The sequence below is a fragment of the Ursus americanus genome, chromosome 11 (genome assembly GCF_024610735.1).
Source record: "Ursus americanus isolate L20-20 chromosome 11, mUrsAme1.1.p, whole genome shotgun sequence".
In the NCBI taxonomy this organism is placed as follows: domain Eukaryota; kingdom Metazoa; phylum Chordata; class Mammalia; order Carnivora; family Ursidae; genus Ursus; species Ursus americanus.
This window is the reverse complement of record NC_142137.1, coordinates 64,523,596-64,542,425: the sequence shown is the minus strand read 5'-3', so window position 1 is coordinate 64,542,425 and position 18,830 is coordinate 64,523,596. Positions and strand designations below refer to the sequence as shown.

At 39.3% G+C, this 18,830-nt stretch overlaps 2 protein-coding genes across 6 annotated transcripts in view; one reads left to right on the top strand and one right to left on the bottom strand.

Moving 5' to 3' along the window:
* TFB1M (transcription factor B1, mitochondrial) overlaps window positions 1-18,830 on the top strand; it is a 73,986-nt gene that overhangs the window by 39,645 nt on the left and 15,511 nt on the right. The gene's annotated exons all lie outside the window — the stretch shown is intronic.
* Window positions 9,984-16,138, bottom strand: CLDN20 (claudin 20). 2 transcript variants are annotated; one of them, XM_045805404.2, is made up of 2 exons: window positions 14,778-16,138; window positions 9,984-11,730 (listed from the first exon to the last, which is right to left on the bottom strand). In XM_045805404.2, exon 2 carries the CDS (start codon window positions 11,624-11,626, stop codon window positions 10,967-10,969), a length of 660 nt encoding a protein of 219 aa, XP_045661360.1. In that variant the 5' UTR covers window positions 11,627-11,730; window positions 14,778-16,138; the 3' UTR covers window positions 9,984-10,966. The 2 variants fall into 2 exon arrangements, with proteins under 2 accessions (XP_045661360.1, XP_045661361.1); XM_045805405.2 differs by lacking the exon at window positions 14,778-16,138 and adding an exon at window positions 14,206-14,631.

Below are 18,830 nucleotides of genomic sequence, written 5' to 3'. Positions count from 1 at the left end.
TCTTTTTGCTTTGATATAAGTATTGCTACCCTGACGTTTTTCTTTCGCTTCCATTTGAATGTATGTTTTTACAGCCCTTTACATTCAGTCTGTATGTGTCTTTAGATCTGAAGTGAGTCTCTTATAGGCAACATATAGTTGGATCTTGTTTTTTTAATCCATTCAATCACCCTATGTCTTTTAATTAGAGGATTTAGACCGTATACATGTAATTACTGATAGGTATGTATTTATTGCCATTTTGTTCACTGTTTTCCAGTTGTTTTTATAGTTCTCTATTCCTTTCTTCTTCTCCTGCTCTCTTCCCTGTGGTTTGATGGCTTTCTTCAGTGTTATGTTTGAATTTCTTTGCTTTATTTTTTGTGTATTTATTGCAGGTTTTTGATTTGTGGTTACCAATAGACTCCTATATATCATCTTATGTGTAAAGCGGTCTGTATTAAGTTGATGATTACTTAAGTTTGAACACATTCTAAAAGCACTAAGTTTTTACTCCCCCCACCATTTTTTATGCATATGGTATCATATTTTACATCTTTTTATTTTGTAAAAAGCGAAATCCCTTGGTTTTTGTGTTTTAACCTCCTTTAATCATACTTTTGTGTTTTAACCTCCATACTGACTTAATAAGTGATTTACTCTACCGGATTGTTAGAAGTTTGCTTTTATCTGTGAAGTTTTTTCTTTCATAATTTTCTTCTGGTTATGACCTTTCCACTCAAGTGTCTTTTAACATTTCTTTTAAGTCTGTTTCAGTGGTGATGATCTCCTTTAACATTTGTTTGTCTAGAAAACTCTTTATCTCACCTTCAATTCTTTTTTTTTTAAAGATTTTATTTATTGACAGAGATAGAGACAGCCAGCGAGAGAGTGAACACAAGCAGGGGGAGTGGGAGAGGAAGAAGCAGGCTCATAGAGGAGGAGCCTGATGTGGGGCTCGATCCCATAACGCCGGGATCACGCCCTGAGCCAAAGGCAGATGCTTAACCGCTGTGCCACCCAGGCGCCCCAATGTCACCTTCAATTCTGAATAATAACCCTGCTGGGTAGAATATTCCTGATTGCAGTTTGTTTGTTTGTTTTTTCCTTTCAGCACTTTGAATGTATCTTGCCATTCCCTCTGGCCTGCAAAGTTTTTGCTAAAAAATCAGATGATAGCCTTATGGGGTTTCCTTTTTATGTAACTGTTTCTTTTTCATGCTACTTTTAACATTCTCTCTTATTACTTTTTTACATTTTAATTATCATGTGCCTCGGCTTCCGAGATCAGACGAGATCGGGGGCATTCAGAATGGTATGGCCGTAGACTATTATGTGCCTTGGTGTGGACCTCCTTGGGTTATTCTTGTTAAGGGCTTTCTGTGCTGTCTGGATTTAGATATCTCCTTTCCCAGATTAGGGAAGGTTTCAGCTATTATTTCTTCAAAAATAAGTTTTCTTCCTTTTTATATTTTCTCCTCCTAGGATCTGTATAATGCAAATGTTATTACACTTGCTGATGTCACTGAGTTCCCTTTACCTATTCTCATTTTTTGTTCTTTTTTCTTTTTGCGGTTCAGTTTGATTGCTTTCCATTACTCTGTCTTCCAGATCACTGATCCATTCTTCTGCCTCCCCTAATCTGCTGTTGATTCACTCTATTGTGTCTTTTTATTTCAGTTCTTGAATTCTCTATCTCCGACTGGTTCTCGTTTATATTTTCTCTCTTTTTGATGCAGTTCTTAGTGGGTTCACCCATTCTTTTCTCAAGTCCAATATCTTTATGACCATTCCTCTTATTTTTTATCAGGCATTTTGCTTATCTTCATTTCATTAGGTCTTTTGTTGTGACTTTGTCCTATTCTTTCATTTGGGACATATTCCTGTCTCTTCATTTTTGTGTAGCTTTCTGTTTGTTTCTGTGGATTAGGGAGGTCAGCCAAGTCTCCTGGTCTTGGAAGTAATGGCCTAGTGTAGGAGAAATCATGTGGTGCCCTATAGCACATGACCCCTGGTCACCAGAAGCAGGTGCTCCAGGGCGGTATCCTGTGTGGACTGCATACGCCCTACTGTTGTGACTGAGCCACATTTGTCTTCAGCCCGGTCAGCTGCAGTGATCCATTTTGCATGCTGTGGGTGCACTGGACAGGGTTCAGTCCTTGCATTGTTGAGGGGCCTGTCTGAAGACTGCACGGGCTTGTAGGTGGGCAAGGTCAGCAGTCAGACTAGGTGTTTGCAGTCTGCCTCTGCCACAGCTGTGGACACACTGGATGGCAGGACTTTGTCCCTGCGTAGCCAGCTGAAAGTCTCAGCTACTAGAACTGGACACACTGAGGTGTGGACACACTGAGGTTTTCCCCCTCCCCAGGGCAGAAGTCACTTTGGAGTGGTCCCGCTCGCTACCAGGGCTGTTTGCAGTGTGTGGTAGGGCAAGAGCCACTTTGGAGGGATGCCTGCCAATGCAGGCAGGTTAGATGGGGCCGGTCTACCAGGTGAACATGGGGAGGGGCATGCAGTGCTAGCTAGACAGGTGGAGAGTGTTACTGCTGGTTCCCACAAATGTCCAGCTGTCTACGCTGAGAGAGAGGATGAGAAATGTTGTCTGCCAGCACTTTTTTCTCAGATCTAAAGATTTGCCCCACTAGTGCACATTTTGAGATTAGTAAGTAAATCTCTTTCATGTATACTATAGTCACTTTTCAAACTGCTAGTTTTGTGCTGTGTCTTGGATGGAGTTATTTATTATGCTGGCTTTTTAAGGGTGGGGACTAAGTTTCCTATGCCCTCTTGCTCTCCTGGAGTTACTAATCCCCCTGATTTTTAAAGTACCCCAAGTTAAGCCTCACTGGTTTTCAAAGCCAGTTGTCATGGGTACTTATCTTCCCAGTGCCTGGGGTGCTTGGTGTTGGGTCCCATCCTCTCGATTCTCTGTGCTTATGTTGTCCCTCTCGTTGTGGTTAGTCTCACTGGGGGTTTGGTTCCCAACTGTATCTCTGACCTCCCTCCCCTTTCCAGTGTTGCATCCTCTCTGTGATTCCCTGGAAGGTCTGTTCGGCTGGTCTTCAGGTCAGTTTTAGAGATAATTGCACAGATGTAGCCATTCTCTTGCTGTGTCCTTGAGATGAGGTGAGCTCAGGATCCTCCTACTCCACTGTTTCTTCCAGTCCTTTCTCCACTTTTTTGAAAGACCCTATTTTGGCAATGTTACTTGTGATTAATCATCTGTGTAAAATAGCTGGATATTAAACTAGGCTGTTACTATTATGTGCTAATTACAGAAGAGAGTTAATTACAAAGTTTCTCTGCCAAAAATAAAAATCAATACAGTGATGTCAATTTTATCAAAACTACTACTGGATAAGTCACTACAGGACATATAAGAATTCACCTATTTTTTTTTTTTTTTTGTCAAATGTGTATTGAGCAGCTACTACATGTAAAGACCTGGGCTTAGGCAGAGCTGGACTGGAGGGCCCAGGCTGACATGGAGTCTGCCTTCAGGGAGTTTATAGCTGGTGAGGAACAGATGTCTCCTTGCTTGCTGAAACTCTCCAAGATAAAGTCTTGTAAAGTTTCCCTTATGTCATTTGAGATTTATTAAGGAAAATAAATAGCATGAAAAAAATTGTATAATGTGGTTTTTAGATTTAGATACAGATTATATATTTAGAGTGGGGTCCCAAACAATAGTGTTAGACCTACTTGTACATCTTAAAGCATGGTCTGGGAAGTCTCCATATTCTCTGCTACCACCTTCCACTTCCTCTGCCATGTTGTCCACCCCAATTAGCTGAGCTTTTGGGGTATAGGAATTCGGTCCATCTTCCACTTACATAACAGTTTTCAGCTTTTTCTGAGTCAGGCTCAGAAAACTCATTCTCGGTACAACCTCTTTTTAGCATCTCAAGGTGTCAGACATTATAAATGACTTCTTCCAAAATAATAGACCCTATTAGATCCTAGACTGAATTCGATGACTGGAGATGTCTTATAGGCCATCATTAGATTTAACATATTTGTGCTTTCAGGTATTTTCTGTCCTAGAACAGGTGGCCATTGTAATAAAGAAAACCAATTGACCGTGTTTGCTTGCTTGCTTCTTGTTAACGCACATGTGTGTGTATATAACATTTTGAATAGTGTCAGACCCAAATACATCAAACCAAGATCTTTACTTTCAGACTTCTATAGTTAGGGTCTTTAAGCTATTCAAATTTTACCAAGGCTGATTTTAGAATATTTTTAGTGGAAAGTTTCTCTTTGTTTTCATTACCTAGTTGAGGGCATTTGATGGTGTTTAGAGGTTGTTACCAGCCTTATCTTTGATTTTGGGGTAAGATACACGTGTAGTTGATTAAATGTTCTATCCTCTAGGATTAAGGCCTCAAGAAAAAACTTACTTGGAAAAAAGCTAGCTGTATTTTTGGTTCACTTTACTGAGGGATGTTTGCTATTTGGTAAATTAAACATTCACAGCAGTTTTCTTTACATGCTTTTCATCATGTTGTAAATGTTATATGCAGCGAATTTATTTGTAATCTAGGAAAGCAGTTATCAAGGAGGAGAGAGAATATTATGATAAAGCAAAACAGTAAATCAAATGATTAAATTTTGGTTCTAAAAGAATTCTGTGCTGCTCTGAAGTAGTTTTACCATATTAGAGCAGATCAGGAATACTCTGAGGAAAGCCAGAAAATATTTGACTGATAGTTGTATTGAGCAAATTTTTAAAATTTTTATTTTCTTAAGTGAGAAAGGGGAAGAATTTTATAGAGAAGATTAAAATAAGGCTGTCCCTTTGGCTAAAGCTTGCTAAACACAAGAGGAGAAAGTCATGAACACAGATAACCATACTACAAGTAAAACATGCTAAGTGTCAGAGTAGTGGTACAGGCAGGTTCATTGGGGAATTGAGAGAGGGAGTGTAATTCTCTATAGATGCTCGAAGAAACTTACTAAAATTCAGTACTTATTCTCAACCAATCCTGAAAATTAAATACGGGCACTTCTTTTGTGGTATTTCAAGAAGAGCTTATTTATAACCACTTCGGATTTTTCCTGTGAGAATCTGTAATCCCCTCTGTTTATTGGTCTTTAGACTAACTTATAATCAAGCTTTAATGGCAGAACTTTTACTTCCATGGAACTGTCACAATCCTGTCCTGGCTAGTAGACCTAAATTCTACCAAACTCTCATTAACTTCTCTGTACTGTCCCCAAAATTTGAACCCCAAATTCTTTTCTATCTACAGAAAATGCAACCTCTTAGAGTCATAAAATTAGATTATTTGGCTTACTGTAGTGTGCCTTAATCTCCTAGAGTTTATAGTATATAGAGTTTAAGTTAGAATTTTAAAATTTTGTATTTCCATTTCACTTTTGAGTTAAATTATGTTACCAATGACAAGACAAAATATTTCTTTTGCAGTGCAAATTCATGACTAAAAAATGTTTCCATGAGCAAATAAAACTTGTTTCAATCTGACATCTCTAGACCCCTGAGAATCCACATATTTCTGGGGTTCTACAGTAATTTTTTAAGCTGATCTTCACATTACTCAAGTTTGAGAACTACTAAGCTATTAGCTAGAACCTTAAAATTCTATGTCATTTTTTTTCTTTTAAAATTGTGGTCATGGGGCTCATAACCTAACATACTTCTAACAGGGGCACCTGGGTGGCACAGTCGGTTAAGCATCTGCCTCTTGGTTTTGGTTCAGGTCATGATCTCAGGGTCATTATCTCGGGGTTGTGAGATCAAGCCCCGAGTCAGGCTCCATGCTCAGTGCAGTCTGCCTGGGACTCTCTCTTACTCTCCCTCAGCCATTCCCTACCACGTGCTCTCTTTCTCTCTCAAATAAAATAAATCTTTAACATACGTCAAACAGAACAGATAGGCTTTAGGTCTAACCACCATACTGTACTTGAACTTAGTAGTTTAAGTCACTATAAAAGGAGAATTGCAACAGGCTCTTTTGATTAGCATGATAGGAACAGCATACTCTAGTGGACAAACTGGAAATATTTTAAAGGAAGCTAGACCTACTGGAATTCGAATGTGCCCCTTATGAGAATTTGGTCAGGTTAATAGGCTGAACTTTAATATATCCCGAATTGGGGCAATAATGTCACCCTTGAAGGATTGTTTTGAGAAATAGAGACAATCAGTGTGAAATAATGCATCTAGCATTTGGAGGCGTTAGTGGAAGGTAACTATTATGATTATAACCCAATATTTATGGACTAAGTTGGTATATTCTGACATAGTTGTATACATTTTAATTTTTAAGAGCTTCATATAGTTTATATCTAGTTTATATCTAATTTTGCATACTAGGAGTACCGCATATGGAGCAAGTTATCCCTAAACATGGTACAAATTTAAAGCATACTGTCAATACAGTTTTAGATGAATTAATGATGATACACCCGTGACATTATAAAGAAAAGGTCAGAACTTGAGGCATCCATGCCTGACCTTTGAGGATCACATTTCAGAAGCTTTCAGCTATCCTTGCTGACAGTTGTCGAGACCTTGACTTCCATGTGAAATAATCTTGATCTTAGTAAAATGGGTGGATTCACATAAGAAAGCCATTTTCATCCCTTTGTGTTTTTCAGAATCTGATATTGAGGTTATTTCTGTTGTATGTTATCTTGTATTTGAGAATCCTTTGGACATATGGTCAGAAGACTTATATTCTTCTGTTTAACTAATACTCTTCTGTGTTAGGTCTGGTTTTGTGGAATCAGAGATTGAGGTAAGAACTTTTGTGAAAGTGGTATATTGAGTGCTCTCAGAAGAGTGGTGTGGGAAGCAGGATAAAGCAAGGGGGGAAAAACTAAGCAGGGATATTGTTCTGCCTGGAGACTAACTTCAGACCCACTGGGTCAAAGGGTGGCAGGGAAAAGGGGAGCTCTGGGACACAGACTGTCCCACAGAGTCAGTCAAGGGAGCAGCCTGTTGTACACCTGTGTGGCCGGTATTTGGCTCTGGCCACCTCCTAGGCACAGTGGAGCCCTAACCTACCAGGGGAGGCAATTCCAGATCTGTGAGCCGTTAGCACTGTGCACTCACAGCAGCTGGGGGATGGATGCAGAGCCCAGTGGGAAATTGGGGAAAGCACGAGAGCAGCCTCAGGGGGGCTCCTACCCATAGACAGAGCTGTCAGATTTCTTGTGTGGCCTTCTGTGATTTGGTTGCTTAGAAGTTCTAGGCTAAGTTTCATGTTTAATTCCTTTAGTAGCCTTCAACAAGGATTACTTAATAGCATTTCTTCTCTCTTCCTTTTCTTTGTAATTTTAGTCTTTCACCTTTATTGTTTTCTTTGTACTTACTATGCCAGCAATTTTATTGTAAGTAGCCTCAAATTCTTTTTGAAAGTGGGTGAGTCTAAAAATAAATGTGTAAACTAAAACCAATTTTATAAGTAGAAAATTATGAGTCTTTCTTAAAAATTAAGTATTGCATAGAAATAGGGTATTTTTACTATTACAATTTATCTTAATACTAGTTATGTTTTAATAACTACTCAAGAATAAAATAAGAAATACTATAAATCCAAGGAAGGAAGGGAACAAAATTGTATTTTTGCAGGTGATACTTTTATGTATGTATAAAGTGCAGTGAAGTGAATAAAAAAGTTATTGGAGGTAATGAAGAGATATGCAACAGGTTCTGCAAGATTGTAGGCTAGGGTACAAATCCTCAAAAGTCAATAAAGTTAATTTATGCTAAAGCGATGTAGCTAAAAATATGGTAATAAGAGGAATGTACTGAGAAAACACTGACTCCAGAACTGAACCTCCATCTCCATACCGCAGGCTGCTCCTGCCCATATGTATGTAGTGTGCTGACTACTGACCTCACCTGCCCAAGCTGGGCAGGTATCACCGGGATGGGGGGGCCATCTGAGGGCTCCCCCTTCACCTTTACTTGCACAGTGAGTCACTAGTTATCACCTTCTGACATCCCTTATGTTTCTCTTAAATCTATGCATTCCTGTACCCAGTTCTGACTTAACCTGTGTCTACGTTTTTTGCCTGAACTGCTAGGTGATACACACACACACACACATATACATACATATACTCACATATCTACTCCCTCAGTAAAATAAGTATGATAATCTGGGGCTTTCTGATGTTTCCTTCTTTTGATTTTGTTTTGGTAACTTCTTATTTAGAAAAAAAAAATGTTTAAGTATATTCAAATACATTAGACCAGAGCTTCTCAACCTCATCACTATTGACCTTTTTGGCCAGAAAATTCTTTGTTGCCTGGGCTCTCTTGTACATTGTAGGCTATTTAACAGCATTTCTGGCCCCCACCCACTATATTCCAGTACCACTTTCCCAGTTGTGACAACCAGAATGTCTCCAGCCGCTGCCGCGTGCCCCCTGCAGGCTCAAACCCACCTCCCCACCCCAGTTGGAAACCGCTGGGTTAGACCAGGAACCACTGGGCAGCGTCCGTTGCATGCTTACCCCCAACGTACGCTGTGTGCATATGATCTCATTGAATCCTCACAGCCTCTCTCTGAGTAGGTGTTGTGTGATCCTCATTTTCACATGAGCAAACCAAGACTTAGATTCAGTAATATGTACTGTGTAGCCTTGTGCTCTGTGTCACCTTGTACCCACCTGCTCTGACTAGAGCCAGGTTCCCTCGGGATGAATGCCATCTCTCCATTTACTAGCTGAAGACCTTGGACAAGTTAGGTAACGGTACTTTTCTTTCATCAGTTCCCCCTAAGTACTAAGAATAGTACCTGCCGCCCTGCGTCCTTCTGGGGTTTAAACTAGTCGGCGTACATATGTGAAGGACTGAAATAGGACTGGCATGCTCTTGTAAACACTTTTGCAAGTCACTGAGAATACAAACGTAAAAAAGACACTTGTCTCCCAGTCTAATTGGAAATGCAATCACGTAAACTAATAATTTGTGATAGAGCATTCTCTGAGAGTACAGAGCTGGAAGGGAGTCAGGATTGTGTTTGCAAAGGAGGCCCACGTGAACCCTAAAGGATGAGTCGGAGCTTGGGTGAGTGTGGGAGGGTTCCAGGTGAAGGAATGCAGCAGGGGGAAAACCTACAGGGATGGAGGGATTCCAAACCATGTTATCACTACTGTGTCCAGTCTGGATAGAATTAGGCATTATTTGTATGAAATGGCTGCTTTTCTGGAGTTCAAAACATTTCTGTGTTTTGAGAAAATATTCCAGAGCTACGTGAAAATTATTTTTTGAAGTGTGTGTGTGTGTGTGTGTGTGTGAGTGTGTATACTTCCATAGAATATATACACTAAACTTTTAGTATAGGACTACAGGATACATAAACTACAAATAAAGCCAGTCACTTATGCCAAATGAGAGAGCCGTATAGGTGTCAAAGCAATCCTGTCACATTAATTTGCATAAAAATATTCTTTTTATCAGTTATTTTTAGTATGACATTTGTTTAGAAAATATTTTGATTCCTAAAGGAATCAATTTTTTAAAGATTTTATTTATTTATTTGTCAGAGCACAAGCAGGGGGAGCAGCAGGCAGAGGGAGAAGCAGGCTTCCCACTAAGCAAGGAGCCCGATGTGGGACTTGATCCCAGGACCCTGGGATCATGACCTGAGCTGAAGGCAGCCGCTTAACCGACTGAGCCACCCAGGTGTCCCAGGGATCCGTACTTTAACAATCATTTAAACAAGTCTTTTCCTAATTCCCATATGAAATAGTGCCTTTTCATTTTAGCTATTCTATCATTAGCTAATGATGTTGTTGCATAAGAAAATGAGTAAACTAGGAATAAAATGGTCTCTACTTCTGTAGGCACAAATGAAAAATATGTACTCACAGAAACGATACTCTTCCCACTTCCCGAGTTACTAAATGGTCCTTTTTCCCCCTTTACCATTATATGGTGAGCAATGACTTGGTTTAAATTACATGAATTATTAGAAAGTGTGCAGTGTCGCCTTTGCACATTAGAAAATCCAGTTTTTATTGTTAAGATATTTTAATATCATAATTTAACTTATATTTTTAAAAACATTCCTTATACTTGGTCTTTCTATTAACTAACTGAAGCAGTTCATTTATAAGAGAACAGCAGTGTTTCTGTTAACATGAATCAAACTTGAGAACAAAAGTGACAACTTCAAAGTAAATTTTATCATCCCACTAGTAATCAATGAGAGGTTAAAGAAGAGGGAAGTGGAGGAATCTGAATTGTCGTAGGATAGATGAACTGCATCCGAGCACCCTCTTGCTAGCAGCAGCAGATGGCACTTCTTCAGCATTCTAAAGCAAACTCTTTTTATTCTCACTTATTTTGTACCTAAGGCTTCCAAGTCCCAGGGGTCTCAGTGTGCATTTAGTTTGGTTTGGTTTTGCTTTGCAGTGGTAGCATTTACCAATTTCTGTTCTTTTATTCTGCCTGCCTGATCTTTGAATATCATATTGTTGGCTCTCACATGTACATAGATGTTTCTAAAATGAAAAAAGCAGGGAGGTCATAGTAGGTGGGAACTTGGGGAGGCTGGTTTGGGCAACATCAAAGAGAGAGTAGACATCTCTTCTTTCCCTTAGGTTCAAACAGTGGGGCTTGAAAACAAGCAAGTCCCTGTGGTGGTGCAGACAGACAGCAAAAGTAGATGATACCTTGGATCAACACCAGAGAAAGGTGCTTTGTATACTTGGCAATTTAGTTCTTTTATAAAATCCAATTAAGTAACAACCCAGAAGATATAGCAACAGCTTATCTTAAAAGGAAAAGAAAGCCATCAATTGTCTTGATATAACAGAACCTCTCCCAATTATAAACCTCTAGATAAAACATGAAAATAGTAATGGAAAAATAATCTTAAAACAGATATATAATTGCACACAATAGTTTGTTGGCATTTTAACTGACCTCATTTATATTTTTTCTCTAAAATAAAAAGACAAAAGTCACAGCAGTCACCAAAAAATTCCATACTCATTACATAGTTATTTACACATAATCTTTCAGGTTGTATGCTGAATTGCCGTCTGGTTGTGTGGTGGTGATTTGCGGCTGCTTGGGTGGATAGAGCCAAGCTTCTGGATTCTTTTCAATGCAAGAAGTGCAGAAAATCATGCCAGAGATAAACAGCAGTATGGCCGAAATGAATCCAATATAGACGGCTCCTCCAGGTTCATGTTTGTTGCTTTCTGGAACTGTCAGATCCAGAAAGTTTGCTATGATCTCCTTCGTGTACCACACTGTTGGTATCAAACCAGAGATCCCCGCAGACACGAAACAGACTCCTCCAACAAAAGAAGCGTGACTCTTTGTTTCTCTGTCCCCTCCTAAGCGAGTGCATTTCATCCCTACTGTAGAAGTGCAGATCCCCAAAGCAGACAGAACACACGCCAGGACCATGGTGGCCCGTGCAGCCTGCACGTGGACGGGGAGGGACAGAATGGAGTACTTCAGGGTGCAGCTGAACATCCCGGTGCTGTACCACGTGCAGTCCATCCACAGCCCTTGCAGCTGCACAATGGCTGTTATGATGTTGGAGCCCGAGTCCACATTCACCTTCCAGTTAGGCAGCAGAGTGGCTGTGAGCACTCCGGAGACTCCAGATAAGGCCAGGATGAAAGCGAGGAGCTGGAGCCCAGCTGACACCATGATGTCACCTTTATCTTTGCCCACTGTTACCCAGTATTTGGTGATGATGGCCGTTGATCAGGATTGTAGCTCTGTCTCTGTAGCAGAGAACCAAGTAACAAAGGCTAGGGAGAGAAGACAAAAGCAGGATTGAAAGAAAGCATAAACAAAAAGGCTTCCATTTCCACGTCTAGTAGGAGCAAAGAACACATTTGAATAGACCCACCGTAGATGAGGACACTGTAGCCCAGGAGAAAAGCTCATGCCAGGCCCTCAGAGGGGCCATTCTCCTGAGTGTGTGGATGAGTGGTGCTTGATACATGGCATAAAGGAGAGAGCTGTCCACTTGTTCTTTCTAAAACTTCAGCTATGTTGAAGTTGTCTATAATGTGGGCAATGTGCCTTATTAGGAGATTTTGACATACCAGATTCTAGCTAGAGGATCTAATAAGAATTTTAATAGCATTAGAGGTTTTTAAAACTTTCTTTTCTTCCTTATTACCTATGGAGTATTTTAATTAGAAACAGTGTTTAAGCCCACTTCTTAAAAATGATTTATAAATACATAGTGGAAAAGTGTTAAGTATTCAAAAAATGATTTTATTAAAAAAAAATTAAGCACCCAACATGTGCCAGACATGTGACCCAAGTGAACTGTTTAGGGAGGAAAGGAAATTCAAGGGAAGAAGGTAAAGCCATAGGCATGATTATCCCTGATTGCCAGTTAATAAACTTTTGCAAAATCCTTATCTAGGTTAACACTCATTTCACTTCAGGTACAAGATACTCAAAACTGGAACAATTAAGCCTCTGTCTTTTACTTTTGAGAATGTGAGATCCCATCTAGTTGGGACCAGAATCATTCCCTGACCCAAATGAAGTAGTCTGCTGCAAAACCGGTTATTCTGATGGATTCAGAAGTAGTGACACTGAATCTGAAAGTACATGCCAGAAATAACCACATCATTAGCTGTATGCGAAAGGATACCAAAAATAATTTAACATTTTTTTCTTTTCCTCTTTCTTTTTTTTTTTCTTTTTTCTTTCTTTTTTTTTTTTTAAGAAGAGAAAAGATAGCACTGAATTTGTGGCTTGGCTGTGCTTTAATCTGGCAGTACTTCCTGCCTTGAAAGAAATACAGTGGTTTCTGGAATACAGTAGTAACAGCTTTTTTGTGCTTCTGCATTAATTTGTGAATGATGTATTAAGACATTGTGACTCTACCACAATTCATGTATATTTCACAAAAGGCACTATGGGCTCTGAATCCAAAACACCGGGGTCAACTCTTAGCTTTCCAGAACCTCTCTGTGCCTTAGTATCCTCTTCTGGAAAATGGGGAGAATTATTGTATATATAGCAAAGAGTTAAATGAATTTTAAGGGCTTAGAATAATATCTAACACATAGAAAGTATTCCACAAATTATAATTGACAGTTATTAGTATGTTCATTTGTTTTATGTCATGTGACAATCGATACTTAATGGCATTTTAAATTTTTCTCTTCCTTCATTGAGCTGATTTATTTTCATAAACTCTTAGAGCTGAAAGAAACTGTAGATATAACTTTGTGCATCATCGTATTTTCCGATTAGGAAGGACACTGAGGTGGTAAATCACCCTGGGCCACCCAGGTCTCAGCAGCAGTGACCTGCTCTTTCCGCCTCTTCCCACCTTTACCCGGTACGCCCTGGTGAGAGCCTCTCTGTGTGCTCCCCAGGAGCAGAGAAAAATGCTGCATCTGGAGGCAGAAAGCACCATTAACTATCAACTTCATTTACTCCCTGTCCCACCAAGAAAAAAAAAACCACTTGAGAGGGCGTTAATAGGACACATGGCTTAGCCTCAGAGACTCACCCAAAGAGGTTGATGCATGGCTTCTGTAAAATATCTGAAGTAATACTAATCCATGCCTGTATTAAGAGCACATACTTAACATAGTTAGAACGCTCGTTCTCTAAGAAGTTAAATCCTGGGCTGTCTAAATTCCTTTGTTCTATTTTTGATCGCAGTCTTAAAATGTGACAATTTTAGGGGAATGTTTTCCTGAAATTTTGAATTCTTAAATATCAGACTTATATACACAGCAGAGTACTTGGGCTTTGTGTGGAACCATTCAGTTCATTTCTTTCTGTTTTCCAAATTTCTTTTCATATCTGAGACCAAAATAGAACAGAAGTTAAAGATTCTAGAAGAAAATGAAACATGTTTATAGTTTCATAATAGCTGTTTTCAGGTTTGGGTTTTAACATTTCAGACTCCAGCCAGTTTGCTAAATTACTGCCTTCCCAGACCATTTTCAGCTTAGGGTTTCCTCAGTGTCGAGATTGCTATTATCATTGTCTAAGAGCATCTCATTTCTCTCTTTATTTTTACTTTGGTTGAGTAACCTTTATATGTGGATCAGTCTTTGCTCAGCTTCCCAATTATAACCCTTTTCTTCCCATTAACCAATACATTTTATAAATTTCAGTGTAATTCAGGCTTGCAGACAGCTTGTTCGTCTTAATTAACAAGTACTGGCAGTGATAAATTACAGACAGCCAGAATCAGCGTAAACAATAGGACATTGCATTCAGTTAGCATAGCGCTCACTTACGGTTGAATATTGGATTTTAAATGCTTTCTTCTGCACAGAGAACTTATGCTGAAAGAATTTGTTCTCTATAATGAAGGTCACTATTCTCTTCCTTTATAAAAATACACTGGCATCTTAGCTATATTGCTGGGAAGTCTTCTTTCTTTTTCTTTTTTTTTCTTCTCCAGCCACAAGTATGATACAGTTTGTGGCCTGTTTTCTCAAATTTCTATCTGGTACAGAATAAAAGCATACTTTGTTTCACTGGTGGTGGCGGTGGTGGTGGTGAAATGCTGTGAAAGTTAACAGAAGCAGTGGGGTTACAGGTAAAAACTTAGTTCTAAATAGAAAAGTCTCTCATGGTTCCAGAACACACCGCATACAGAACAGAACCCACAAATGTTAATTTTATCAACTATTTGCCAACAGAAAGTCTGGAGTGGATTTCATTAAAATCTAAAGTCAGTTTTCCAGACAGGATGTATTTATAACAATACTAATATTTAAAAAGCAAATTTACAGCTTATAATTCAAGCTACATGATACTTAAAGTTCTCTTTCTGAGCATTATTGAAGCTTCTCGGTTTCCGTACCTTTTGTCAGTAGCCTTCAGTGTCTTAACTCCCTTCTGTCAGTTGTCTTCCAGTAAATCTGTATGATGAGGAGAAGCCATACACGTGAGGCTCATCTCACAGCTTCTGAGTATTAGTGACAAAGCTCCAACAAGTTAACTTGCAAATAAAGAGCAACATGGAAATCTGAGGTAGAAACTGCTGATGGTGCTAGAAGATAAATACCAGGTTCTCCATCTCATTTTTTGAGCTGTGGGAGAATTAAGAAAGGAGAGGCGGGGAAGGGAGGGAGTTGTTGTTACAACAGGATTTGTCGAAACCTGAAAGCCGAAAATGCTTTTGTGTCACTGTATACAGAGGAGGAATTATTTGGGTGCTCACAAAAAGGCTTTCTTTTCCTTTAATATTATGTTTTAGTCCACAGTTATAATTTATTTTTGAATTTGTATCTGGGTTGGAAGATCTCGTTTATTATTTTATGTCCCCAATTAAAGAATGTGGTCTGAAATATTTTTAACTAGATTGTGCTTTGCAAATATAGTTGAGACTATCTTTTTATTCATGTGCTTGTGACTTGCTTGAAATCAAGAGTCACAAAATTGGTAACTTTCAAAAATTCAGAAGACAGTTTTTAAAATATATATACATTTTCTTAAACAAAAGAAAAAAGAAAACTCAACAACTGTTGACTAGAATCTGACCAGTAAACCTACAAGTATTTGGGGGGGGGGGTCTTGAATTGTCTTCCGTTATTCCTTCCACTGAGAAAGGTTTCTGAAGTATAACTTGATAAATTAGAACTTCTACATAATGTTGTGAAGAAATTACACCAAAATGATGTGAGGGAGCATATTAAATGTAACAGGGAAATCAAATATTAAGGTCCTGGTACTATGAATAATGATACATATTTCATATCCATCTATTTTGGGTTTGCATTTTATTTTTCTTCACTAATTTTAATTCTACAAGCTATAAATTCATAGCTACTACAGAGAAAGAAGATAATTTTACAATTGGATTTTTAAAAATTTTCCAAATGTTGATAGCCATATTAGATGTCAGCCATTTCTTAAAAGCAGTGAATAAAATACACATTTCAGTTATCTGGATTTTTTCTAGATTTTTTGGGGGTTTTTGTTGCTTTGTTTACATCTTTTCTAGTCTGGCATTTAGCAATGTATTTTCTTCTCTTAGATGCCTGTGGATTTTTTAGCCATAGTGTTACAATTTTAATATATAAACTTCTATTTCATGGAACTATTTAAACAATTCTTTGTGTAAATCCTGGACGAAGTAGAGTTGAATTTCAGGCACTAACAGTAACAGCATTGTTATTTCTGCTGTAGCAGAAGAAACCCGTCAGGTCCCTTTAGTGCCTCACCTCACTTTGCTCTCTGCCATGGTTAGTACAGATTCACCTGTGCTGAGGCTCCTGATGGCAGGTGGAGGGGCCAGCCTGCTCCCAGCTCTGGCCTCCGGAATAAGGAGGCCTTGTTTCTATTTTCAAAACATTTCTGATAATTCTTCTGCCTTGACAGGAACACTTATCCAATAAAATATTAACTGCCTCTTTTAGAAAAGCAGACTTCTGAAAGGCAAATAATTTTCATAAATTACAGATCTTTAATCAAGGTAGAATTCCTCGTATAAAAAAAGGAGATGGAAAAGTAGCGGTTGCTAGAGAAATCTAACTCATCGATCTCATCTGCTTCCACTGTGGACATTAAGGAGAATTACATCTGTTAAGTCCAGAGACTTTTGTAGATAAATCTTACCTTAGTTTCTGCCTCTTCCCTGGCCCTCTCCCCTGCACACCGGAGTTCTGTATCCAGCGGCCAGTGCCGCATCACTGATAGACATGGCAGACTCCTGCTGGACAAAGAGAACTCCTGACCTTCCCCGCACCAGTGCTCCTCATTTTCCCCACGTCCATTCATGGCAGACTCATCCTTTGATTTGGCAGGTCCCAGATCTTACAAACATCCTTGATTGCATACCCAACATTCAAATAATTTTGTTTCTAAACTTCAAAATAGATCAAGAATCCTAGCATCTCTGTGCCTCACTGCGGCTCACTCCTTAGCTGAAGAACCTCCCGAGGGCAAGGACCCTGGTATGACTTGTTTGTTGCTGAGTCTCCTGTGCCAGGAATGGTGCCTGGAACATAGTAGGGGTGCAACAGATATTTGTGGAATGAACCCAAATTGATTTTGAGCATATAAAATAACATTAAACTATATATTAACTTTGTATGCTTAAAAGTATAATTTTGTCCTTTCTCAAGGAGACTGTAATTTTAAGTCATTTTGTTAACTCTATTAGTTTTGTCATTTTGGCCTAATAGTAACATCTGCGGTTTATAAAAACTGCTTCCTGTATGCCCGGTACTGTTTGAGGCACTGTGCTACTTGATTCTCAAGACAGGGCGGTGAAGTAATAGGGATCCTCATTTTACACATGAGAAACTGAGCTCCGGGGAAGTAAAGTGACTTGACTAAGGTTGTGAAATGAGTAAGTAGCAGGAATGGGATTCAGGCCCTGGATATTGTGATTTTTGAAGCCCTTATACATTCATAGCACTTCCCTGCACCTACTTAGAAAAGAATGTATTTCCTTTTTTTCTTTAGATAGAGAGCACAAGCAGGGCAGGTAAGGACAGAAGGAGAGGGAAAGAGAATCTTAATCAGGCTCCATGCCCAGTGAGGAGCCCGACGCAGGACTCCCATCTCACAACCCTGAGATCATGTCCTGAGCCAAAATCAAGAGTCGGACGCTTAACCGTCGGAGCCACCCAGATACCCTGAAAAGGATGTATTTCTAGGTCTTATTATAACACGTCATTTCTTTCTGTGGTAGTCTGGGTAATTGAAAAAAAACATAACCCCAACATCTCCGTGGCTTTACATCAAAAACACTTTTAATTCAGAGTCTGACTGCAGAGTAGCTGGCCAGTGACTCAGCAGTCCATCTATTTTCTTTAAAATGTTTTTAAAGAAAAAATTACATGTGATTTCCTTGGTGTATTTTTCTGAGTAATGATAATCTGAAATTCAGACAGCTTTTCTCTTTTCTCTGAAAGACCTAATAATTTAACTGAAAATTTTAGAGATCATAACAATACATACTTTTGTATGAGCTTATTCACCAGACGTAGGTTCCTCACCCCTGCCCACACATGAACATCATCTGGCTTCAAGAAAGCCCGAGGCCCAGGCCCTACCCCCATGGCTCTTATGTCATTGGTCTGCGATGATGCCCACTCACTAATGCTGCCCACTTAACTCCAGGGGAAAGCTGAGGTTCTGATTTTTAAAAAACCATGTCTTCTCTTATTTGCTTTCTGTTTAGCTTTAAAAATGATAAACGTGCAGGGGCGCCTGGGTGGCTCAGTTGGTTAAGTGTCTGCCTTTGGCTCAGGTCGTGATCCCAGAGTCCTGGGATCAGGCCCCACATCGGGCTCCCTCGCAGCAGGGAGTCTGCTTCTCCCTCTCCCTCTGCTGCTCCCCCTGCATGTGCTCTTCCTTTCTCTGTCAAATAAATAAGTAAAGTCTTTTTTTAAAAAATGTAATCAACGTGCAGAGTAAGGTAAAGTAGTTACCTATTCTAGTCCCACAAATTTAAAGTGATTGACTTAATCTTAAAATAATGTTCTCTTCTGACCCAGTCTTGGGAAATTGATAGTATCAGCTAGGAGCATGATCAGTTCTTTATTTTCCTCCATCTTTGTGGTCATTTTAGTTTTAAAATAATACTTCAGGCTTAGCCTGAAGACTTAAACTTTTATAATTGGTAGCTTATAGATTGATTGTAGTGAGGACTTTGTTAAAAATGAAGATGAGGGGGACGCCTGGGTGGCTCAGTCAGTTGAGCGTCCAACTCTTGATTCCAGCTCAGGTCATGATCTCAGGGTCGTGAGATCAAGCCCCACGTCAGGCTTCACACGGGGCATGGAGCCTGCTTGAGATTCTCTCTACGTCTCCTTCTGCCCCACCCCTGTGCATGTGTGTTCACATTCTCTCTCCCTGAAAAAAAAATGAAGATGAATATTCTCTGGTTTACATGTGTTTTCAG